This window comes from Thamnophis sirtalis, unplaced genomic scaffold, assembly GCF_051295495.1.
Source record: "Thamnophis sirtalis isolate CommonGarterSnake01/CBP01778 unplaced genomic scaffold, rThaSir2_p1.2 scaffold_2, whole genome shotgun sequence".
Taxonomy (NCBI): domain Eukaryota; kingdom Metazoa; phylum Chordata; class Lepidosauria; order Squamata; family Natricidae; genus Thamnophis; species Thamnophis sirtalis.
This window is the reverse complement of record NW_028261382.1, coordinates 165,404,353-165,430,495: the sequence shown is the minus strand read 5'-3', so window position 1 is coordinate 165,430,495 and position 26,143 is coordinate 165,404,353. Positions and strand designations below refer to the sequence as shown.

Sequence of the window (26,143 nt, the reverse complement as noted above, 5' to 3'; positions counted from 1 at the left end):
TGGTTAAATGCAGCACTGCAAGCTACTTCAGCTGACTGCAGTTCTGCTGTTCAAATCTCACCGGCTCAAGGTTGACTCAGCCTTCCATCCTTCCGAGGTGGGTGAAATGAGGACCCGGGATTGTTGTTGGGGGCAATATGCTGACTCTGTAAACCGCTTAGAGAGGGCTGAAAGCCCTATGAAGCGGTATATAAGTCTAAGTCTAACTGCTATTCTAATCCAGTGGTTCCCAAACTTGGCAACTTTAAGACTTGTGGACTTCAACTCCCAGAGTTCTCCAGCTAGAAGAGCTGGAGAACTCTGGGAGTTGAAGTCCACAAGTCTTAAAGTTGCCAAGTTTGGGAACCACTGTTCTAATCCAACCCCCTACTTAGGCAGGAAACCCTACCCCACTTCAGACAAATGGTTATCCAACACCTTCTTAAAAACTTCCTGTGTTGGAGCCTTCACAACTTCTGGTTATTTGTTCTAACTGTCAGGAAATTTCTCCTTAGTTCTAGGTTGCTTCTCTCCTTGATTGGCCTCCACCCATTACTTCTTGTCCTGCCCTCAGGTGCTTTGGAGAATAGTTTGACTCTCTCTTTTCTTGTTAAGATTTCATTATGCATTCTCAGGTATCTCTTATTTCCAGTGCAAATAGAAATTTCGAAAGATACCCTGTTTGGGTAGGTTAATAATTAGCAATCGCCAAGTCCACGTGGGGGAAAAAAACTTTTGTTTTTCTTTCGTTTGTTTACTTTGAACGCCCCCCCCCCCCCTGAAATTCCGCTTAGCCTTAAGGCCTCAATGTATTCAATATCCAACATCCGGCCCTGCCTCAACTTTTATTACATGCACAAAGCACCGCGTTTATCTTGCGTTTGCGGTATTCCCGGTATGCTCCTAATTCGCACGCCCCCACTTCCCACTCCCGCCGCTCCGCCGCCGCCGCAGGTCGAAGCGAACGGGCTCCTCCTCCGGAGCGAACTCGGCTGCAACTCCACCCCTTCGACGTCGGTCGGTTAGCGGAAGCTGCGCGTTTTGAAGGCGCAAAGCCCTCGGAGCGGTGGCCGACATGGAGTGCGTCCGGCTTTTGAGGCAGCGGCTGCGGCCTGGCGTGCACTGTTTCTTTGGCAGGCGGCTTTGCTGCAGCTGCAGTCGCCGCTGCGGTCCGCTCCTGGGAGGGAGTCCGTGGCGCTTTCCAAGTGGGGCGCCGCTGGGGTGCGGATCCGAAAAATGCCGGGGGCGCAGAAGTGGCGGAGAGACCTTACTTTGCGCATGTAAGTCGTGGCCGTCTGCACTGCCTTTGTGGGAAATAAATCACACGGGTTTATTCTCTGGAGAAGAGGCACAGAGGGTTGCTGCCCAGGTCCTGTGAACTCCAGCAGAAATCTCTGCACCCGGGTATGAATAATAATTGAACCATTAGGCGTCCTGGTCGGAGATCCGCAAAGTGCTACGAAGTTCCCAGGAAAAGGTCTACAGCTTTGCATCTTGAGGCGTTGGACTTTTCCACACAGACCAATTGACCTAAACTTAACCTGTACTCAGGTTAATACTCCAATACTGTGTATTGTACAGGTAGTCTTCAACTTGCAAACACAACTAAGCCCTACATTTCTGGGACATTTGTTCAGTGAGTTTTGCTCCATTTTACAACCTTTCTTGCCTAAGTTGTTAAGTGAATCGCTGAAGTCGCTAAGTTAGTAAACCGGTTGTTAAGTGAATCTGGCTTCCCCATTGACTTTAGCAATAGCAGTTAAGACTTATATACTGCTTCATAGGGCTTTCAGCCCTCTAAGCGGTTTACAGAGTCAGCATATCGCCCCCAACAACAATCCGGGTCCTCATTTTACCCACCTCGGAAGGATGGAAGGCTGAGTCAACCTTGAGCCGGTGAGATTTGAACCGCAGAACTGCAGTCAGCTGAAGTAGCCTGCAGTGCTGCATTTAACCACTGCGCCACCTCGGCTCTTGCTTGTCAAAAGGTTGCAAACCTTGGGACATAGCAACAATCATAAATGTGAACTAGTTGTCAAGCATCTGAATTTTGACCATGTGATCATGGGGCTGCTACAAAGAGTGTAACTGAAAAATGATCATAAGTCACTTTTTTCAGTTCCGGTATAACTTTGAATGGTTACTAAATGAACTATTGTAAGTCAAACACTCCCTGTATTTTGAGCAGCTGAATGGATTTTCCAGTCCTTTCAGATTTGTTTGGAGTTTGGATCAATGTGGGGTTTGAATCCAGCCCTTCCAATCCTTGAGTGATGGTGTGTGGCATAATGTGATGAATGAAACTTAAGTGATGGGGTTTCAGCCATTGTTAAGATAAGTATGTTGAAAGTACAACAGTTCCTTTAGTGAACTGTTTAATGGGGCAAAATTCATTTAAGAACAGAAATGTTGGACTCAATTGTGGTCAAAAGTCAAGGGCTACCCGTATTTGGCTTAATTTGTAATTTAATGATAAACATTCTACTAGTTGCAAAATGTTGGCTGATATGGTGAAGCTAATCCCAACTACGTCTGCAACTAGTATCTGGATGAACTTCATTAATGAACAGAGCAGAAAGCACCCAAACAGCTTGTTTTACCTTGACATATGAAGTGGCCATCAGGTCTCATAGTGCAGGCTCTTCCTTTTTTTTTAACTACCTAAGGACATTCCATTGAGTATGCATCATTTTCAAGATATGTCCAGTGCCTTTTTTTCCCAACGTTGTTATTGGCCCTGCAGGAAGCATGGAAGATAGAGAAACATGTGTTTTTCCATTGCAGAGTTCATAACAGCCTGGATACAGAAGAACCAACAAGATAATTTCTACCTAATGCTGCTGCTCTACTCAGAATTTAACAAGAAAATGCATGTTGCATGTGTGTCCAACTGTTTCAAACTGAGAAGTTTCAGATTTTTTGTGTCTTGTATGCATTGCATAAAAGTACTTCTTTGGAATGCCTTTCTCATCCTGCCTAAATATTTTCCAAGAGATATATTGTAATCATATTTTACTTTTAGTAGCACTCATATTTTGAGCATTCCCAACAAATTGTGCAAATTTTAGGAATTTATGATACTCCTGTAATAAAAATACGACCAATTGCTTTACAAAACCAAATAAATTAAGCAAGAACGGATGGTTACCAACAACATTCAAAGTCAGGGGTAGTCAACCTTTTTATACCTACCGCCCACTTTTGTATCTCTGTTAGTAGTAAAATTTTCTAACCGCCCACCAGTTCCACAGTAATGGTGATTTATAAAGTAGGGAAGTAACTTTATAAAATTTATAAAGCAGAGTTACAGCAAACCCCTACCGCCCACCATGAAAGCTGGAACGCCCAGTAGTGGGCGGTAGGGACCAGGTTGACTACCACTGTTCAAAGTAAATAGTTAAATGTTCCAATAGAAGAGATTAGATGTTACTCGGGGTCTATGAAGATTCTCAGTCATACAGATTGTGGTTGTCCCAAAGATGTTTTTGCACTTCAGACCTCAATCGCCTCCTGGAAAAGCATCTTTTGGATGTTACTCAGGCTTGAACTGTGGTCTCCATTTCTGCTCTCTGAGCTTGGTAATGTACAGGTGATGGGATCTGTAATGTTGGGTAATGAATCATTTGCAAACAGCTAAGCTCAGAGAGTCATGTACTGTTCTAGTGTTAATTAAAAGTCAGGTTGAAACCTTTAGCGTATAAATATTGCTGTAATAATAATATTTATATGCCACCCACTTTCCAGCAATTCTAGATAGTTTACAGTTAAAAACATTTAAGAACAAAGAGCAACATACAAAAGCAACACAAAGCAAAAGAACAATGACAAAGAAAACAAATCAAGAGGCACACAAAAAAAAATGACAGAGACATTAGTCAGCATAGCCAAAGACCTGGGCAAAGAGCCAGGTCTTTGGTGGTCTTCGAAAGATTAGTAGAGAGCCATTTCGGGTGGAACTTCATTCCAGAGGGCAAGTGCTACTACAGAAATGTTTCCAGCGTCTAGACAGATGGCATTGTTTAATCAATGGAATGTGGAGTGCCCCAATCCTACCAGATCAAGTTAGCTGTACAAAAACAGTGGGATATTATATACCTCCCACTGTTTCTTTACTTCTTAACTTTCAAGAATTCCAGTTAAGTCCAGAAGTTTACATGCAACCAAGTAGAGGCTCTATTTTGACCTTAAAACAAATTATCAAGATCAGGATAAAGAGTGGCAGGCAAAATACCATTTCTCTTCCCCCCCTTTCTGAGATGAAATTTTGAATTAAAGTTGCCATCGCAGGCTGAGTACTGCATTATTCACCTTTTTTCAGCATGCTTTATCATCAAAATTACACACGTACAGAAAATGCAAATCAAAAAGGGCTTTGCCCCAATTGTAGCTAGGCCCAGCAGAAGCATGTCTTTTGGGAAGGAAGGGGCTCTGTCTCCATCATCTCATTGCCAACCAAAGAACAAAACAAGCTTGTGTCATGGACTTAAAATAATGTCCCCCGCCCAAATACCTTGTTTTGGCATTATCTTAGGAAAAACTAAGATATATAAAATCTAGAGTTTATCACAACATTACCTTGGCTTTACAGTGATTAGAAGTGGACAGTAGAGTCAAGATTCAGATTGACCAGGGACCTCATGCCAGTTCATTTTAATGCCAAGTTAAAGATGAGTGAGCTCTTCGGCTTTTAATGCAGAAAGGCCTATTATCCATGTTCAGTAGAAATTATGTGTCTGTGTATAAATTATGATGATTTCTCAAATCATTCCTTTGGCTTAAAGCATTACAAATTCGCTGTAATATAAGGAGCTCATTTTTTTACCTTGCCTCAATCACCGGATAGTTTGAGGGCAATTTTGAAGATATATACCTTGAAGAGAAGGAGACCTTTCCACACACAATTATTTCTTGCTCTCTGCTGTCTCGAATAATTCATTAGAAATCACCAAACTCTTTTACTTTCTGAGAGTACCCTAATCTAATTTGTCATCAAGATCTGTTAAAGTTTTGATCAGTAACAGATTTGTAAGCTAAGGGTGCTAATATTATACAATTGCTGATGGTGCCAAAATATATATTATCAGTATTCTGTGACATAACCTGGCCAATATTGCCTGGGTTTAGGAGCTATGTAGAGTGGGCCTGGTTAGTGCTTGGATGGGAGATATTCAGGGATGTAGCCTAAACTTAGAATTTGAAATTATTAGACCATGCCCATCACTTCTATCTTGTTGCCAATAAAACCATGCTTTGTGTCTGTAATGTAACCAGGAATTGAGCTGGGGGGGGGGACTATTTCATTTCATTTTGCTCTATTTGTATGCCGCCCTTTTCCCTGAAAGGGACTCAGAGCGGCTCACAACTCAAGGGAGGGGAAAAACAGACAAGTTACAAAACATAAAAACCATACACAATTAAAAAGCACAACAATCATACCATTCGAAGTGGGGCTGCAAGTCTTTAGCCCCAGGCCTGTCGGAACAGCCAGATTACCTTTTATTCTATGACATCTTTTCTCAAGGTGGATAGTATTTATTACTGAACAACTTTCCTGCTGATTCTTCACATTAACTGCTCTATATTAACAGCGTTTCTCCTCTACTTCTCTCTATTCACTTTAGATGCTCTTTCTCAGCACTACAACACAGAGGTGACTCAAGCTACTTTAGCTAGTGTGGCACCAGTGTTTTCAGTGGTAAGTATTCCTCTGCAAGGCTATGATGTAGAAAGCATAGATGAAGGATGACTCATGCTACACAGAAGGGGAGGGAATCGACTGCAAGAATAGAGATGGAAAGTGACAGATGAAATGCAGGGTTCATTTACAACATTGGGTTGCAGGGGATCCACCACAAAACTGCGAAGCCCTTATCCGTGCCGACATAAGTGCGGAGGCAAATCCGCGCCGTCCGAAGCGCTAAGAAAAACACGACCCTACCGCAATGACATAACCGCAGAGGGCAAATCCGCGCCTTCCGAAGCCTAAACCTAACCCTAAAGTAAACCCCTAAACCTAATCCTAACCCTTACCTTAATTTAAATCGGCTTTCTGCCGCCGCGCTGTTTTAAAGCGCCCTTCTGTCGCCGTGCTGTTGTCGCGGTGGTGATGACATCGCGGCTTTAGCGACGCGGTTTTATCACCGCTATTTTGACGAGCGCGGTTTTGTCGTGCCACGGGTTGCAGGCAGGGTAGAAAAGAAATAAGAAATAAAATATTGTAAAAATTGGAAGGGCTAAAAATAATTCATCTGGCATTGGGCCAGATAGGAGAAAGTATGTTTGAATCAATTGTCAATAAATGAATTGAGAGACAGAGCTAAACAGACTTTTTTTTCCTAGACGTGACATTCTAGGTAATCTCTAGGATTATGGGAGCTGAAGTCCAATCCTTCCAGAGACATTTTGAGGTCTTATCATTTTAGAATTAAACTGCGATAAAACTTTCACACAATTGACTTATTCTCATACTGTTAACCATTATGCTAGTTTCTGTTTGAACGTCTTTAGTTTATAAAATAATGTCCACATCTACCATTCTAACCCATAGCAGAAAACAGTGTTTTTCAAAGCACTCTTCATTATGTGAATTGTAAAATTCATTTTATTTATTCATTTTACAAATATTGCCCTATTTTTGAATATATAAAATTCAGTTGAAATCTGTCTTAATTATATGTGATACTTATGAATAATGGAAATACTACCCATATTAAATAGGACAAATCTTATTTCAGAAAGTGCTATTGTTTAAAAATTTTCCGTTTCCTTCTTTTTAGATGAAATTTGATAAAGAAGGCAATGTTACCTCCTATGGTATGTAGAATTCTTTTTTATTTACGAATTCAAGAATAATATTTTACAGTCATGTTAGAATTTTTAAATTTTTAAATAGATAATTGCAACATTAATAGTTTATCATCAATTGTTAATACTTTCTGTTAAACTTCAGATAATTATTGTATTTGTTGAAGTGATAACTTTGAGAAATAATTTGCTTGCCTCAAGTTGTCTACGTTTTCATTTCATATTTCCATACTTTCTTTTTGGGGCAGAAAGAAAGAAAACAGAATTGTTTCAAGAACTAAGTCTTCAAGCACGAGATCTACGGTTTCAACATCAAGTAAATATAACACCCAGGAACAACAAAATCATTATGAGAATGGAGGTAAGAAAAATATATGAAAACAGCTTTTAGCTATTTAGAAAACTTCTGAAATTTTTACACAAGGCAAATTGAAGTAATATTTATTTTCCTTTATTTTCTGATAAGTAAAATATCGTTCACCTCCTCCTTCTCCCCAAAGTTTTCCAAAAGACCTTGCATATAATCAGTAAAAGGAGTTTCTGCCTTTTGGTTTGTGCAGTATCAGAGTTTCAGAAAAGATTGGCATGGGAGACGAGGTGAGGTGAAACAAACTCGGGAGCCAATTCTTAAAAGTTGTATAGTACCACTTAAAATGGCAAAACATGATGGAAATAGGAAAGAGAAAGAGCACAGTAGAGATGAGCCGATATAAAAGCTCTAGATTGTGTCAAGAAGACCTAGCCTCGTACTTTTATTTTATCAAGGAGCCTGGTAGAAAATTTTGAGAAGTCTTTTTTTGCCTAATCTACTTCAGAGAGTATGTGATAGGACTAGGATGGCGAACCTATAGCATGTGGGCCACACGTCGTACGCAGAGCCCTCTCTGCAGGGACACCGTGCCCTCCCGCCAGCCAGCTGGTCTTCGGGTCTCTGCTGCTCATGCGCCGGGGGGGAGGACACATGTGGAGGGGCACTCGCATTGCATTTTAGACCCTTGTGCAGCTCCCTCACATCCCGTTTTGGTGTCCAGGTTGGTGCAGGAAACCTTCCAGGCCCAAAACTGCGGGGCGGTGTTGCATGCACATTGCATGTGATAGGAGAACTGGGGGGGGGGGGGGGAGAGATGGAATCAGTACAATAAAAAAGAGCAACTAAGATTGAACGAGCAAAACTCACAAAAAGTAGAGGCACAAAAATAAAAATAGGAGACAGTTTTGAAGTTCAGGACTGTGGCAATAAAGTCATATAATGTACCACCAATGAAACAGCCCAGAATTTTACTATTTGCTTTGGTGGAATTCCCTTGAAATCCATGAGTTTGAGTAATCGCATATAGTCAAGAAATCCTAATTGATTTTTTAAAAAGTTTTTTTCATCTTATAACTAACGACCCAAAGGATATGTTAGGAAGGTCTGTTTGGGGATGTAGTTAGACGGTATTAGTGTAACAACTGAAGAAAGCATAACAAGTATTAAGTGTTGGCTAATTTTCTTCTCTGCTTCTTTTAGTTTTTGAAGGCTGTGATAACACCAGAGTATCTTCTAATCCTAGACTATCGCAATACAAATCTGGAAAAGTGGCTGTTCCAAGACCTGGCATCTCAGCTAGCTGGGGAAGGTCAACTAGTTACATATTCTTTGCCTTTTGAATTCAGAGCTATAGAAGCAATGCTGCAGTATTGGGTAAGCATACTCATGCTGTGTGGAGAGTAATTGTTGTGATCTTTCCAGTGGTGGGATTCAGCCAGTTCGCACCTATTTGGAAGAACCGGTTGTTAACTTTCTAAGCAGTTCGGAGAACTGGTTGTTGGAAGAAATCTCATTTTGTTTTTTTCCACTTTACAGGGCTAATCCTGTAAGGAAGGCAGGAAGGAAACATTCTGGCGTTGTTTCCAGCCTAGTCTTTATTCCCCAAAATGGGTCCATTTTTTTTAAAGGCCATTTTCGCAACAATGGGCCCGCTTTTTGTCCAAAAAATTGCATGCAAAGCCTTATGGCGGCTTATACAGTGCGGCTGGGGGCGGGGGGCTCATTTCTACTCTCCCCAGCCCCCAGGAGCTTTCTGAGAGCCTCCATAAGGATATGCATGGTCATTTTGGTGAAGGAGGCGGGGCTTCGGCACAAATATTTACTTTGAAATAAATATACACACATATACATTTATTCACACACACACACACACCACAGTTATTGCATACATATCCAAAATAATATAATAATAATATTAAATTCCCTATTTAAATCAGTAGCAATGAGAAATAATAAAAGACTCACCATCCATCACCATATAATGATAAGGTTGGTATAGGTTTATTTCCAGTGGAAGGGTGTTCTGCATATATTTCAGCCTGCATTACCAACTTTGCTATAAGTTCGAGATTATATGTCTGTTTTGCTGGACAAAAGGATTTTTTAGAAGGCATTCTAAAAGAATTATTTTAATTCTTATGAAGGATCATGTTGTTATCTAGATCAGCTACCTGAGTGGCAAACTTAGCCATCTGCAGCCTCAGATTCTTGAAACTCTGAATGCTTTAGTGGATCCTAAGCTTTTGTCCCTGGATAGGAGTAAAGTCCACATCTTACTGCAAAATGGAAAGAGGTAAGCAAGTCTATCTTCACTCTGTTCAATTATCTTGTTCATGTAAGTTCCAGTAAGCCATTTTCTTGAATTATATAACAGTTACACTACTTATTACAACAAATTGCTTAAATCAAATATTAGGCAGGGGGTAAAAGCACTGTAGATTGTTATCTTGAATGCCAAATTGATTTGTTCAGTTGTACTTGATGCAGTTAATATCTTTTTGATTTAACAGTTTAACATCACATGGTTGTGGAAATAAGACAATATAAATTATTACTGAAACAGATGAATTGTTTGAACCTGATATAAAAATAAACTACCTAAATTTCTGCTTTAATTTTTATATTACAAATCTATTAGCATGACAAAGAGAAATGTTTTGCTGCCTCTGAAAACTAAAAATTAACAATAGCAGAAAATCAGATAATGGTGATTTTTAAAAGTCTTAACTAGAGCAATTTTAAAATGCTGCATTAATGTAATATAAAAATATTAATCTAATAGTTGTATAGCTATTATCGCTTAACCTTTTCTGCTACATTAGAGTGGTAACCAGATTCTTACAAGTCCCAGCTGACCTGTGAAGGCAAAGATGGTCTTTTGGGTAGCAACTTCATTACATATTAAATGAAAGATATTTTTGTATCTGTTAAACCAGATGACATATTCTTATTTCAGTGGCTTCATATAACACGAAGCTGCTGTAAATGTTTATGGATAGTGAGCATTCCTTTAAGCATAAACGATCCACATTATTGCTCAGCTGTGAAGAGATTTCAAGAATAACTTGCACTTTGGATTTTGACTTGACCCAGAAAGAAGTCTTAACAGTAAGCTCAGGTGTACAAACAGATCTTCAAAGAAATATTGGGTTAATTGGAGAAACATGGTATGTTTTGTGATAAGTTTTGTATGCTTTTATTTTTCAGTTTGTCTGAATTAGAAACTGACCTTAAAGTTTTCAAAGAGACAATATTGGAAATCCTAGATGACAAAGAAGTCATGGAAGAACTGTGTCTGACTAAATGGACAGATCCAGAAGTCTTGTAAGTATAAGTTGTAAAAGAGTGTTTCACTTCAAAGATTTTGAGATGGAGGAAGCATAAGTTCCTTATTTTTTTAAACTGGTCAGGTTTCCAAATGTCTTAATTTTCCACTGCACATCAAATGCTATTTTATCAGAAACCATTTGACCATTGCCTGACAATTACTTTGCTACTAGTTAATGACTTGTGACCTTGAAAAATACGTAGTTACTGTAACATAGAAAGGCTGACAAATGCATTTCATTGGGCTCTTTTCAAAATCTGTTTGATTATCCACTTAACAATAGAATTCTGTCACATGCTGCATTTCAGTCAAAATTAGGGTTGATTGCATTATTTGCATATTTAACTGATTTTCTTGAGTACAAATGGAATATAAATAAAAAGCCGAACCCTGAATACCATTCAGATAATTCACCCCGGACTAGAAAAGCAGTTCTGTTGAGTTTTGGCCCCCTCAGTTTGCTAAAGTAAGTTCACTGCTAATAAATTCTTCCACTGAAATCAAAATGGCCAGGCCAGTTCCATTGGAAAAAAATGAGATCCAGCAGATAACTTGCAACGGAGAAAACTTCTAGGGCTTAACGATTAATTCCAGGACTTTAAACACTGCACCAGGAAGCCGGTTAGAAACCAGTTCAGAGCCCACAGTACTGGTGTGATGAGCTCCCACCAATGAATATCAGTGAGCACATGAATTGTTGTGATCTGGATCAGCTGCAGACTTCAAACAATCTTCAAAGGCAGTCCCATGCAGAATATGATGTAGTAGTCTTAAATTGGGTTGATAAGGATATGAGTCATTGTAACGAAACATAATGCTTCCATAGCCATTAAAACCATCATTCTCATATAAAAACTATAATTTTACAGAAAAATCCTGGGTGTTTTACCATCCATTAAAAAATATCATTAACTTATCAATTTGTTTAAAACATATAAATGGAATTAACACAACAAATACTAGCAAAAAAAGTGTTTAAACTATGAAGTTATATTCATTTCATACATTCTTCTCCACAAAGTCATTTTCACTCTTCTCTTAATATCCTCTTTTATTTGAGCTGTATAATGTGAAATAATCACTTGTACAAACAGGATTTTCTCAAGGTCAAAGTATTGTTTTGCCTCATTGTAATCTGTATCACCACTACACAGGACATTAGATTTATTCCAATATAGTACTGCATATCCACAACATTTACCACATTATTGTACCATTTCTATGCTTCTTATTAAATATATGTTTATCCATTTATCTTCTTTGTTTTCTGGGTAAAGATAATTTATAATCATTAAAAAGGCCCAAGGTAAGTTTGGTTACAAGCTTGTATTCCACATGAATTATTAATAAGGCCATTCTAGTTTGAAGATCTCACTTTAAAAATATTTTGAAATATAAAACCCACAGAATAAGAACGGAATATGATCTGTTGGGTAAACAGGTTAATCAGGAGTTAATCATAAGTGCTAGATTTCTGTACAATAAGTACATAGTGTTTCATCATCTGGATAGAAAAACATTTTTTCTGCCGTAAACGAAAGCCCCAATTGGGATATGCATGACATGAGATGACAGTGTTGCTGATCCAATGTAAGTCTAAAGATTCTTCTTAATTGCTATATACTCTGAACACTACATTCATAGTAGATGTCATTCAAGTGATAGTGATCTTCAGATTTTTAATACGGCTAGAAAGAAGTGGATAAAAAGTGAATTTTCATTTACTGTTTTATTGCCATATACTATCACTATAGCTTCTGTTTGCAATGTGTCTTATGTTTATTGTTCACAGTGAGGCAAGTCTCTCTGGAATTGACCATGTGGAGGAGATGGAACTCCTATTGGAAAATTACTACAGGCAGGCAGAAGATCTAATGAATGAAACCCGGGAACTTAAAATACTGATTGATGATTCTGAAAGTATCATCTTTATCAACTTAGACAGGTTAGCTGTGTGGAACATATTGTTAAAATTTAACACGTTTTAAAATTGACATTTAGATTAAAAATGGTTTTGTTTATAAAGCTTTTTCTCAGAATGAAATGAATAAATTTGTTTTGTGTTCCTATACATTATTTGGTTGTTTTAATAAATTATATTGCTATGCACATTCCATTATCAGTGCTTAACTTGACAAAGCCTGCTTTTGGTTTTGATGAATTGTTTTTTTTTTAATTAAGCTAATAGTTCTAAAGATGGACTAGTAGATTTCTGTCAATAATGAAATCAACCTAACTGTAAGCTTTTCTGGCTACATAAACCTTTGTAATGTAGAAAACGTTGTAGGCAAGTTAACGAGCATGTATGTCAGTTTGCCATTAGTATTCTGCCCATCTGCCATTTTTGTACATGTTTTAAAAAGTCAGCATCCAAATTTCCACAAATTAAGCTTGTGTTAATCAGGTCTTCACACATATCTTAAACAAGTTGCACAGCCGTTCCATTAATTCAGTGCACTCTGCCCACCTCTGACACACAAACTCAGAGCAGAACTTCTCCATCTTCTTTCCCGGACCCTTCCCACTCTCTTGGCCTTCCGAAAGGCCACAAAAACCTGGCTATTCCGGCAGGCCTGGGGCTGTTGACCTCATAAATGAGGTCCATCCCCACCTAGATTGAGTGTATGATGTGTTGCTTTTTAATCTGTTTTTCTCTTTCCTTTTTTAACTTTTTATCTTTTTAGTCTTGTATTTTGTAAGCCACCCGGAGTCCTTCGGGATTGGGTGGCATATAAATTCATTAAATTTACAATTTAATTTAAATTTCTCTTGCCACAGAGGAGGTGTGCCTGCTGTGGCAGCTGCTGAACCTTTATTGCCCTCTGTGAACAGCAGCTTCCTTGGTAGGCTCACCTCTTCAGCAGTGGGAAGAAGGTCAGCTGAAGATAACAGGGACAGCAGAATGCAGGGTTGCCAAAAAGGCCTTCTTGGATAGTGTTTTTCAAACTTGGCAGTTTTAAGATATGTGGACTGATGACTTCTGGGAATTGAAGTCTTAAAGGTGCTAAGCTTGAAAAAAACTGTTCTACAGCAACAGTAAAATTAAATGGACGGTACCATAGGTTGAGCTAAACTGTGTAACTGGTAGTAGCTAATGGTATATTTGAAGGAAAAAAACCAGTTGTAAACTGAGCTGTTACTCCTAGAAGCAAGTACAAAAGAGCATCACTAAAGATGTTTACATCTCTGCAGCAAATGTTAACGATCACATTTAATCCTTCAATTTAACAGAGTTATATTTTATCTTTTTAAGCCACCGTAATGTTATGATGAGGTTGAACTTGCAGCTGACCATGGGTACTTTTTCAATCTCGCTTTTCGGATTGATAGGAGTCGCATTTGGTATGAATTTGGAATCATCATTTGAAGAGGTGAGGAACAATACTGAAAACAACATTTCTAGATACGTTTGTAAAATATTCCAGTAAAACCACAGAGGCTGCTTTTAATTGTATTGTTGCATATTAGAACTTGACAATAGAATATTTGTTGTTTAATAAATATCATGAGAGCATTGTTTCGGACTATTTATGCTCAAGCTATTTAGGGTTTTTTATGGGTTGAATAGCAGCCGAACTTGGTGTTATGTCAGACTCAGAGGTGGGTTTCTGCTGGATCGCCCCGGATCGGGCGAACAGGTAGTGACAGCGGCGGGAGGACAGCCCGCCCGGATGCAGAAGCATCACACAAGTGCGCCAGCGTGCACGAGCAAACCAGTAGTAAAATAAATTGAAACCCACCACTGGTCAGGTTACATCAAAAGGCTGGCAATTCAACTTGGTGAAAGCTGCACTAATGATCATAACCATATCTGAATAAAAGCTTTCTTTTTTAGCCAGCCCTCTTTAAAGGGCAGAAAAAGTTTCTGCATGGTCCAATGGATTAAATGGGGGGGGGGGGGGAGCTTAAAGCCATTATCTTTGTTTAATGAAATCCAATGGGAAGGAAAGTGTATATGCCAGGGATCTCTTCACTTTCCATGTCATTCCCATGGGGCTGATGTATTAAATGCTATTCCTGGATAAATAAATCTGATATCCTCAGTTAAGAGTCATTTTAAAAATGCAGTAAGATTTAAAAACGAACAAAGAGTTTGAGGTGGGAATCATTCATTGTGTACTCTTACCATATTAGAACCATGGAATGTTCTGGCTGGTGACAGGAATTATGTTCCTAGGCAGTGGCTTAATTTGGCGGCGCCTGTTGACATTTCTTGGGAGGCATCTAGAACCATCAATGCTTCCACCAGTAAGTATGCTTTCACTATTACGACATTAAGCTACCTCATTCCTCCCCAACATTTTAGCTTAATTCTCATAAGCAGGTATATCGGGAATAAAACCACCAACAAAACTCAGCTTGAATCATGAGTATCGTATAATATTTTTGTAATATTTGATCAGATTCTTGTCTTCCTGTAACTTCAGGGTGTTATTCCCTGTTCTGCATTCTGGGATTATAGAGGACAGCTGTGATCTGATTTTTTTGTGATGACCTGGAAAGAGAATCATTTTTCTGTATCTGTTGTATGGAATTGAATTGAATTGAATTGAATTGAATTTATTTCATTTATATGCCGCCCTTTTCCCCGAAGGGGACTCAGGGCAGCTCACAATCCAAGTCAAGGGAAGGGGTACAAATAGAGAATAAAAAAAGACGAACAAAACAATACACAATTTAAAAGCACACAACAACCATACCATTCGAGGGGGGGGGGCAAAAGATCTTTAGCCCCAGGCCTGTCGGAATAGCCAGGTTTTAAGGGCTTTGCAGAAGGCCTGGAGGGTGGTGAGGGTTCGAATCTCCACGGGGAGCTCGTTCCAGAGGGCCGGAGCAGCCACAGAGAAGGCCCTCCTCCGGGTGGTCGCCAGTCGGCATCGGCCAGCGGATGGAATTCGGAGGAGGCCTAATCTGTGGGATCTAATCGGTCTATTGGAGGTAATTGGCAGCAGGCGGTCTCTCAAGTACCCAGGTCCAATACCATGAAGGGCTTTATAAGTGACGACTAGCGCCTTGAAGCGTATCCGAAGACCGATAGGCAGCCAGTGCAGCTCGCGGAGGATAGGTGTTACGTGGGTGAACCGAGGTGCACCCACGATCGCTCGCACGGCTGCATTCTGGACAAGCTGAAGTCTCCGAATGCTCTTCAAGGGCTGCCCCATGTAGAGGCTTTGCCATGTATCTTGCTGGAGTATTTGATTTTTAAGTACATGAGATCCAATGTTCTGTAATGGCTAAGATTTTGGACTAGTACCAAGGAGACCCAGATTCAAATCCACCCTTAGCATGAAAGCCCTTTGGGTGATTTTGGCCTGGTCACTCTCTGCCACCGCTTCACCTGTCTCACAGGGTTGTTATGGGTGGGGGGGGAGGGGGAATGAGAGGAGGGAATACACTATCTGAGTTACTGAATAAAAGATGGGATATCAATAAAACAAACAGAAGAATGAATTATTGTTTATGTCTAGTTCTCTCCTCTGTATTTAGTCCAAGTGATGTAATCTATAAACTTTATTCAGATCCTTATTTCTATTGCTTAGCTTTTTGTTCTTGGTAATGATTGCAAACATATTGATGATTTGAAATTATTTTGTATATGAGTATTCTTTACAGTATGGCTTTCCTACTGTGTGTACCTTAATTGTGTCTTCCAGCTGCGATTACAGCACCATATACTCTGAGACAACGCATCCCAATTTCAGGCAGAATTCTTAATAACAGCCAGAATAAACATATGCTTTCTGGCAGACTTTTGAAGAGAGGCTCCAATTTTTAAAAATCAGATCTAGTCCTTTAAGAGCTTATTTTGCTTTACAATGGTTATACACGGCTTAGCAGAGATGCACACAATTGACAAACCTCCATTTGATTCTGAGAGCATATTTTAGGTATACATAGTTGTTGACTGCAAAGGGATGTGGTGGCTCAGTGGCTAAGACGCTGAGCTTGTTGATCGGAAAAGTTGGCGGTTCGAATCCCTAGTGCCGCGTAACAGAATGAGCTCCCATTACTTGTCCCAGCTTCTGCCAACCTAGCAGTGCGAAAGCATGTAAAAAATGCAAGTAGAAAAATGGTTCCACCACAAAACCGCGGTAGACTAAAGCGCGCTCAACGAAAGCGCGTACGTGACGTCATCGCAGCGCGACGAAAACAGCACATTGTGAGCGGTAAACTTAAAATTAACGCGTAAATCTAAACCTAACCCCCCCCAAACCTAACCCTAAACCTAACCCTTAACCTAACCCTATACCTAACCCTTAACCTAACGCTAAACCTAATGCTAACCCTTAAACTAACCCTAAACCTAACCCTAACGCTTAACGTAACCCTAAACCTAACCCTAACCCTTAACCTAAACCTAACCCTTACCTTTATGTGAATCGGCTTGCTTTAAAAGCGCTTTTTAAAGCGCTCTTTTTTCTCCGCGGTCGTATTTGTCGCGCTGCTGATGATGTCAGGTATGCGCTTTAATCGGGCGCGCTTTAGTGGACCGCGGTTTTGACGGGTCACGAGAAAAATAGGGACCACCTTTGGTGGGAAAGTAACAGAGTTCCGTGCACCTTCGGTCATGCTGGCCACATGACCACGGAGACATCTTCGGACAGCACTGGCTCTTTGGCTTTGAAACAGAGATCAGGAACGACTAGCACATATATGCGAGGGGAACCTAGTTGTTGACTAAGGAACAAGCCAGATTTTCCCTTTGCACCTTAATTGGATAGGACTTCACTCTTTCCAAGGATACTATATTTAATGTTTGACATATTTTAATAAAATAGTTATATGCTGCCAAAGTTCATAAGCAGAAGTACAGTATAGCTCAGGAGTGTCCACCTTAAGAACTTTAAGATCTCTGGACTTCAACTCCCAGAATGGGAAATTCTGGGAGTTGAAGTCCATTAAGTCTTAAAATTGCCACAAAAAGAGCAACACTGATAAGGGGACTTGGAGGCTAAAACACATAAAGATCAACTGCAGGAACTGGGTATGTCTAATTTAATGAAAAGAGGGACTAGGGATGACATGATAGCAGTTTCCCAATATCTCAGGGGCTGTCACAAAGAAGAGGGAGTCAAGCTATTCTCCAAAGCACCTGAGAGTAGGACAAGAGGAATGGATAGAAACTAATCAAGGAGAGAAGCAACTTAGAACTAAGGAGAAATTTCCTGACAGTTAGAACAATCAGAGGGACAACTTGCCTTCAGAAGTTGTAAATACTGGAAGTTTTTAAGAAGATGTTGGATAACCATTTGTCTGACGTGGTGTAGGGTTTCCTGCCTAAGCAGGGGATTGGATTAGAAGACCTCCAAGGTCCCTTCCAAATGTGTTGTTCTATATTCTTGCCAAGGTTGGACACCCCTGGTATCAGTGGTGGGTTTCAAAAATTTTTGGAACCTCTTCTGTAGGTGTGGCCTGCTTTCCGGGTCCACTGGTGGAACCTCTTCTAACCGGTTCGGTAGAGTTGACGAACCGGTTCTACCAAATAGGTGCGAACTGGTAGGAACCCACCTCTACCTGGTATACATAATGAATCAGTCTATTCTACATATGAGGTTGAAAGAGTAAGTGTGGCTGTGCAAGTTAACTAGTGCAAGCAACCTTCCTTTTGCTTACTTAAGCGCACCACTAATTTCCCCACCAGTTTTCACAATCTTCATTCTGTTATCTTTTCCTTCTTCAGATGCCGGGTTTATTGAAAAAAACACAGTCAGCCAATGGAAAAGTAGAGTTTAAGAATGTTTTCAAAACCGAATCCTTTGAATCAAGCAGAAGTACAATGACCAGCCAATGACATGAATACTCCAGGATAACTTGAACTCGAGACTTTCATCCTGGATTTACTTTTTCAAAAAAAAAAATGTAGCAGCCTCTACCATTTGACTGTGTTATATCCCGAAAATACGAAGTTAAAAATCTTCAGTTATGGAGAGAAGAGTTTTGAATACCACAATAGAAAATTTAAATCGTGTACATGTTAAAAACCATCCCCTTTTTTCCTCTAACTAATGCCTTCTGTGGGAATTCTGATAAAATTTAACCTTTTGCCAATGTAAGAAAACCGTGTCTACCCTAATAATAGTTTCACACATATTCTTCATAGGTAGAGTTCATATAAGGCAAAAGTGTTATCTGAATTATTTCTAAAGAGTGAGATATATTTATGTAAAAATAGTGTTATCTCTGATAACAAATTCTCTTTTGAAAATAATACACCATAATGTTAATTTCATGTTGTATTGTTTAAATTAAGTATTTTGTAAAGATACTATTTTACTGCTATCTCTTCAGTTATTGGATTCTGAAAGGTAAAAAGCTTATTTTATTCAATTTTATATTCCTGTCATAATTACCAAAAATAAAGTTACTAGTACTGTTTTAGGAGAAAGCTCCCCCTTTTTAAGGAAGCTTCATTTGTTTCTGAAGCTTGTGGAGCTCATGAGAGAAGTTTTACTTGCTTGCAGAAGGTTGTCAGAAGGCCTCACATCAGCTGGGCTCTTCTGCAAAAACTGAAAGGTAATTTGGGTGCTTGCTGAGCACTGGAGCTGGAAGAGGAGCAGGCCGACTCCTGCAAGTCCCTTGGGTGGCCAGATGGGAAGTAGGCCTTGGCTTACAGGCTGCAATTGCCCTATCACTTCTACAGACCATCTTCAGGCTCCTTTGCATAGCTGAATAGCCACTTGGAAGCAGGCCGATGCCTGCAGAATATTCCAAGGGGCAGGCCCTTGGGTGGCTGGATGGGAAGTAGGCCTCAGCCTAGAGCAAAAGCGTGGGCAATTAATTTTCCCAAAGAACATGAGAAATGGACTCTTGAGGGGTGTTGCTGCAACCCTCACCACCACGACTCTGCCACTGCCCCAACACCACCGCCACATTGGCACCTTTTCCCCAAAGTGGGGCAGATGGGTTGTAAAATGCCCATGTCTGGCTTAGAGTCTGGTGTGCAAGTCACCTTTGCTGACCAGTGTTGGGTTCCCTTGGGTGGCTGAATAAGCCAGCTTGGAAGCATGTAATGGGCTATGGGAATATTGAGGGGAAGGGAGCAGAGCACCAAGTGCCTCAGGGATGCGGGGGGCTGGTAGGCCTGTGGCACGTGGCCTTGGGTCTACGTTAGGCCACCAAGTGCTTTCCAGATTCCTGAGGCACCCCATGCTCCTCTTACAAGCCCTGCACATTCATTTAATGATTGCATTGGGGAGAGCAGGAATTGAGTTCATGAAGTGAGACACTCAATGGCTGTCATGCCATGCCACCATGATGGGCAGGTTCCATTATGGTCAGTCTAGAGCAGTGGTAGTCAACCTGGTCGCTACCGCCCACTAGTGGGCGTTCCAGCTTTCATGGTGGGCGGTAGGGGTTTGCTGTAACTCTGCTTTATAAATTTTATAACGTAAAGTTGCTTCCCTACTTTATAAATCACCATTACTGTGGAACTGGTGGGCAGTTAGAAAATTGTAATACTACCAGAAATACAAAAGTGGGCGGTAGGTATAAAAAGGTTGACTATCCCTGTTCTAGAGCTACCTGTACTTTTTTTTCTCGAGGCAGCATCAGTCTCATGACAACAATTGTAATAAAAGTCAGTGTTGTGACTTTATTCAGAGTGCTTCCAAAATGCTACTCGGTCAGAAAAACGGTACTTAGTGCTTGCACTGCATCAAAGGCAAATTAATAATTCAGTCGTTATCTAGATCATTTAACTTAAGATAGCGCATTAATTAATTGTCCTAAATAGCATCAAGAAAATCAGATTCATGGTAGGCAAAATTGGGAATGAGTTGGAGTATAAGAAGCTGTATTAGTACGTGACCCGACAAATGCGCACCCGACAGCGCGCCCACAAAGGCGCGCCGACAAAACCGCATCCACAAAAGCGTGATTAGGGTAAGGGTTAGGGTTCTTACATTATTTTCGCGTTGTTTGTTGATGGCGCACTTCTGTCGGCGCGCCTATGTGGGCGCCATTTCGACATCGCGGTTTTGTCGTGCGCGCATTTGTTGGTGAACCGTATTAGTATTAGCTCAGTTTTTTCACTTATAACAGGATCCAATCTGGGTTGCTCACCAGGACTAGAGGTTTAGTCTTCCAAGCTTTTGGACTCATGCTGAACCCTACACTCAGGGAACTTCTCTTCACCAGAATGTGTGAATAGGGTGCAGAATGAGTTTGAAAGCTGGGGAAACTTAAGTCTGTAGTCCTGGTGACCGACCCAAATTTGATCCTACATATTATCCTGGGACACGTAATTCGTCTTCCCTTATTGTCCACAGTAACTAACAACAACTCCTCTGAATTTTTAGTAGAGTTTTCTTCTATTGCCCTCTGTTACTTTTCTTCTATAGCCGTCTGTTACTTGATCCTTTTAACTAGAAGTGTTAGAGCCGACGTGGTGCAGTGGTTAGAGTGCAGTACTGCAGCCACTTCAGCTGACTGTTAGCTGCAGTTCGGCGGTTCAAATCTCACCAGCTCAAGGTTGACTCAGCCTTCCATCCTTCCGAGGTGGGTGAAATGAGGACCCAGACTGTGGGGCAATATGCTGACTCTGTAAACCGCTTAGAGAGGGCTGAAAGCCCTATGAAGCGGTATATAAGTCTAACTGCTATTGCTAACCTAGGCCTTTCTGAACATGAGCTATGCAAATTACTTAACAACATAGTTGGAATATTGAGCCAGCTTCTTAAATTTATATGAGTCAAGGTGGCACAGTGATTAGAGTGCAGTACTGCAGGCGACTTCAGCTGACTGCTGGCTGCAGTTCGGCAGTTCAAATCTCACCGGCTCAAGGTTGAGCCTTCCATCCTTCCGAGGAGGGTAAAATGAGGACCCAGATTCTTGGGGCAATATGCTGACTCTGCAAACCACTTAGAGAGGCCTGTAAAGCACTATGAAATGGTATGCAAGTCTAAGCACTATTGCTATTACTGAATTCATCAAATATTGGTTCTCTAATGTTAGAAAGGTCCATGCATTGCATAGAGAATATAATAACTCCTGTTATTGGACAATTAGTTTGGACTAGAAATATACTAGGTAACTTTGTTCTGAAAGAAAAACATTTTAATACCTTGGATTGTCTCCATGTCATCATGTCAATAGGCTTGGCCATGAATCATGTCTAGGATCCAATCGTCAATAAGTGAGCAAGATAACAAGTTTGATGCAATGAAAGTCAAAATGAGTTATCAGTAATAAAAATATTGATTTCTTTAAATAGCAATAGTAGCAATAGCAATAGTTAGACTTATATACCGCTTCATAGGGCTTTCAGCCCTCTCTAAGCGGTTTACAGAGTCAGCATATTGCCCCCAACAACAATCCGGGTTCTCATTTTACCCACCTCGGAAGGATGGAAGGCTGAGTCAACCTCAGCTGTAAATAGCTGTTACCTTGAGACAGTTTCTCTTAAAGGTCACAAAGTTCTGGAATCTCAACTCATGTTCTTTATAGAAGTATTGTTATGCAACTTAATAATATATAAAGTTATACTAATAGAGATAAAGAGAAAAATCTATTTTATTGATGCTGGTTTTGTATAATTCACATTTACAATTCTTCTTGGCTTTGTTCTCCAATATATTAAATCCGAGTCTGTTGGAATTTTTTTAAGACTGTATCTGCTGTCATGCAACTATTAAATAGCTAGTGGCCAAAAGCTACAAAAGATTTAGAAAAAAATTTCCTCATTATTCCATTTAACATGAACATCTTTAAAAAAATACACTAATTTTAAGAGGCATGATTAACTTCTTAAAGGTTTAGTATTGTTCTTATACTAAGTCAGGAGCAGGTTTGTTATGCTGTTATGCTTTCAGGAATTACTGTTGCACAAAACTCGGGATTACTTCATTGAAGAGATTCTTTGAAAAACAGAATGATAATCAGAAAGTGTAAATAAAAAGCCTTCCACTAAGTCGGGCTTCAGTTGAACTTCTTTCAGCAGCTACGACAACATCACTCTGTCAAGGCAGAAAACAGCTATTAATAACTGCATCCTAGGGGGGGAAAGTGTATCCTGAAATTTTTGTGACAGGGTTATTTTGTCAACTGGAAAATGACAGCCTGAATTTTCAGCTGACATGGCCTTCATCTAGGAATTGGGGAAATTATACTTTCCACACATCCACACTAAATGAGTTGAAGAGCCAGTTTGGTCTAGTGCAGTGTTTCTCAACCTTGGCAACTTGAAGATGTCCGGACTTCAACTTCCAGAATTCCCCAGCCAGCGGATGCTGGCTGGGGAATTCTTGGAGTTGAAGTCCGGACATCTTCAAGTTGCCAAGGTTGAGAAACACTGGTCTAGTGATTAAGGCAGTGGACTAGAGTTCTAGTCCTGCCTCAGGCATAAAGCCAGCTGAGTGATTTTGGGCCAGTCAATCTGTCTAAGAGTTAGGAAATGGGTAATGGCAAACCATTTCTGAAAAACCTTGCCAAGAAAACTGCAGGGATTTCTCCAGGCAGTCATCCAAGAGTCAGACACCATTTGAATTGAAAACAAAACAAAAGTTTAATGGAAAGCTACCATTAAATGCTAAATAATCGGGCGGGGGGGGGGATGTAGCAAGCATGGAGTTTTCCACAAATGATTTTGTTTTTCTGTGAGTTAAAAGTCAATTTCAGTATGTTTTTTATAATAGTAGCAATAAACAGCAAATGATTTACAATCTGGGCTTGCTTTCTATTGTGAGGAAAAACTAGTACTACTTGTTTTAATTACCTTTTCTCCACTTTTTATTGTAAGAAGAGCACTCCCAAATCTTGATTTTTGCTGCAATGAGAATATATAGCCATCAATGACATACTCTGTAATTAAGCTGTTCAATGCTGCTCCGGCCAAGTTGCTACAACAGCAGTGCTGGAATACAATATCTATTGTGCAAACAGCTTCAGGTGACCAAATGGATGAAGATACATGTTACAGCACTGAGGTTGGCATTACATAACAATGAAAATGTTAAACTAATTTTTAAAACCACCAGAAAGTAAATCTCTCCTCTGGCAAGGATCTTTCTCTTGACAATCTGCTAGGTAGATTAAAATTCATGACTTATTGGGCTGTTCGCTGTGCCTGGCTTCAGTTCTCCAAAAGCCATTGTCCTCAATCAAAATGGTTCCACCACAAAACCGCAGACGACAAAATTGCGGTCGACGAAAGCGCACATTTGACGTCATCACAGCGCGACGAAAACATCGCACTGTGATCGAAAAATGTAAAAATAAAGCGAAAACCTTACCCTAACCCCCCCAAACCTAAACCTAATCCTAACCCTAAACCTAACCCTTAACCTAAGCCTAAACCTAACCCTTAACCTAACGCTAAACCTAACGCTAAACCTAACGCTAACCTTTAACGTAACGCTAAACGTAACCCTAACGCTCTAAACCTAACCCTAACCCTAAACCTAACCTTACCTTTATGTGAATCGGCTTGCTTTAATTTTATTGTTATTTCAATTTTTAATTTTTTTCGTCGCGCTGTGATGACGTCAAATGCACGCTTTCGTCGATCGCGCTTTTGTGGACCGCGGTTTTCACCGGTCACGAATCAAAATAAGATGAAAATGGGAAGCCATAAGTAATTGGAAATGTCATTCTAAACATTTTTGCTTAGCCAAATGATTGAGATCAATTCAATAACAGGAACAAGCTCTAAACTTACTAAAAATTGTAGCTGGCAAAAGTATCCAAATTTAATTACTATATATTATGCTAATTATGGCTGATTAAATACATTAATTAGTAAGTGTGTTAAATATGGCCTCAATGTTACATATCCATACTGTTTGAAAACCTTTCTCTACTTGTGATAATTTCATGCTTGAGTCTGGTTGAGTGAAAAAGGGAGGATTATTTTCCTGGTTCTAATGGATTATTAGTATGATGTTAGATTAGAAACAGCAAGACATTTATTATAACTTGAAGCTAAAGAAATTGGGTGTTTTAATATTTTAATCAATTGACAGTTTAATAGTTAAAGATTCCTTAGTGTTCGTGTTAAATTAAAGCAATAATCACGACAAAACATTGTATTACCATACCTCTGGAGAAATTATCACATACTGTGCCTGGGAAAGGAAAAAAGAGAAAAGAACGAAAGGCTGTATTTTAATGGTACAATAATCAATTACAAGTATTTCTAAAGGGTTTCTGAGTTTATCAATATGCTGATTTCTACTACAGAAATTCATTTCAGTGTAGAAATATAAAATATAGAAAATTATTCTGTATAAATGGTACTACCTACTGAGCAGGAGCAATACACAATCATACAATTTTTGCTACACATGCATATGTTTTAATTAATTTGTGTCCTTGTGTGGAAAAAAGTTAACTATTTAGATCAGTGTTTCTCAACCTTGGCAACTTGAAGATGTCCGGACTTCAACTCCCAGAATTCCCCAGCCAGCTGGGGAATTCTGGGAGTTGAAGTCCGGACATCTTCAAGTTGCCAAGGTTGAGAAACACTGATTTAGATGTTTTGCTTTAATGAGGTATTTTTTCCACCTTTTTTGAAATCTTATTTTTGTTAGGTGTTGTTTTGTGTTCTTTTTAGGTAACTTAATATCACTTTTTTTTCCTTCAGCTTCACAACGTATGTAATTAGGTATGTTTTTGAAATGATCCAGTTTTATTATAAAGCAGTAATATGGTTACACTATTTATATTGCTGCTTAGTTTTATGTAATATTAAATTTAACTTTTAAAAGGAATTTTAAATGTAATATTTTGACATTTAAATAAAAATATAATTTAAAATTAGTTTTCTTTAAAGTGTTTTAAGTGCAATCAGCAAACAACTTACTCGCTCTTCGGGACAAGGGGAAATCCATGATTTGCAGTGGTCTGTCACATGACCTGAAGTGGCCTGGTTCCCACTGTATATATAAATATATCCAATTTGTTCTCCAAACAATCCACCCATATTTTTTTGGTTTCGAAGAGGTGATGACATAAACATTTCATCTGTCAATATGCACGGCAAAAGAGTTACACTATAAATATGACCAAAATTACACCGGTAGTCCTCAACCTGCAACCACAATTGGGACCAGAACCTCAGTCCTTGAGCAAAATGGCCAAGCAAGATGCCCACATGACTTCTTGTGGGGTTGTCCTAGAGCAGTGGTCGTCAAAACAACGGCTCGTGAGCCACATGCAGCTCTTTGGCCCCTTGAGTATGGCGCTCCTCTCGGAGGGCTTCGGAGGGCAGCTTCTGCAGAAGCCTGGGCGAGTGAGAACAGGTTCCCGCCATTACGAAGTCCCCGAGGCTATAATTGTATAGGCTGTGCATGCACCTATGTTTTCCGCAGCGTGGAGCCTCAACAAGGCTCTGCGCGGCCGGTGATGACTCCGGAGCCCATCCCCAGGAGGCGGGGTCCTCCTCGCATTCCTCATCTTCCCGGGTGCGTTCCGGAGTCATCGCTGGCCGTGCAGTTTCAAAAATTGAAACCCACCACTGACAAAATACCACATGCGGATTTCTCAATTTACCATGTGGTAAATTGAGAAGTTGTCTTATTGATGAGAACCTGGAATCGTGCCTAAAATTAAAAACAACAACATACAAACCTGACTTACCCAAACTTTCCAAGGAGATGCAAGGTCATTGTTCACATTAGTGTTTGTCAGTCATTGTCATGATTTAATTTTATGGATATTGTAAGGTAAATTGTAAGGAATTTAATTTTATCAATAAATAATATCGTTATTAAGTATGGTATCAAGTT

General features: G+C 39.8%; 2 protein-coding genes across 3 annotated transcripts in view; one reads left to right on the top strand and one right to left on the bottom strand.

Moving 5' to 3' along the window:
• Positions 1–1,025: 1,025 nt before the first annotated feature.
• MRS2 (magnesium transporter MRS2) lies at positions 1,026–18,803 on the top strand. Of its 2 annotated transcripts, none has more exons than XR_015695682.1 (11): positions 1,026–1,259; positions 5,601–5,674; positions 6,756–6,792; positions 7,032–7,144; positions 8,294–8,467; positions 9,256–9,386; positions 10,301–10,417; positions 12,214–12,366; positions 13,675–13,792; positions 14,599–14,669; positions 18,103–18,803. XR_015695682.1 is itself a non-coding variant. In XM_087707376.1 (11 exons), the coding sequence occupies exons 1-11, from the start codon at positions 1,055–1,057 to the stop codon at positions 18,211–18,213; spliced, it is 1,347 nt and encodes a 448-aa protein (XP_087563502.1). In that variant the 5' UTR covers positions 1,026–1,054; the 3' UTR covers positions 18,214–18,803. The 2 variants fall into 2 exon arrangements, 1 of the variants encoding a protein (XP_087563502.1); XM_087707376.1 differs by having other exon boundaries at positions 14,556–14,669.
• Positions 18,804–21,928: 3,125 nt separating this feature from the next.
• Positions 21,929–26,143, bottom strand: part of GPLD1 (glycosylphosphatidylinositol specific phospholipase D1) — a 40,981-nt gene continuing 36,766 nt past the window's right edge. Inside the window, exons 22-25 of the mRNA XM_087707375.1 lie at positions 25,219–25,379; positions 24,455–24,481; positions 23,134–23,184; positions 21,929–22,375 (exon numbers count right to left, since the gene is read on the bottom strand). Coding sequence (XP_087563501.1) covers positions 22,298–22,375; positions 23,134–23,184; positions 24,455–24,481; positions 25,219–25,379 — 317 coding nt within the window. The 3' untranslated portion in view covers positions 21,929–22,297. The remainder of the gene's footprint in view (positions 22,376–23,133; positions 23,185–24,454; positions 24,482–25,218; positions 25,380–26,143) is intronic.

What these genes read in the sequence shown, in the direction of transcription:
- MRS2 (XM_087707376.1), top strand. Translation starts at nt 1,055, where the DNA reads ATGGAGTGCGTCCGGCTTTTGAGGCAGCGGCTGCGGCCTGGCGTGCAC. An exon ending in AGGCAATGTTACCTCCTATG is followed by an intron (nt 6,793 to 7,031) that starts GTATGTAGAATT and finishes TTTTTGGGGCAG; the next exon opens with AAAGAAAGAAAACAGAATTG. An exon ending in TGGACAGATCCAGAAGTCTT is followed by an intron (nt 10,418 to 12,213) that starts GTAAGTATAAGT and finishes TATTGTTCACAG; the next exon opens with TGAGGCAAGTCTCTCTGGAA.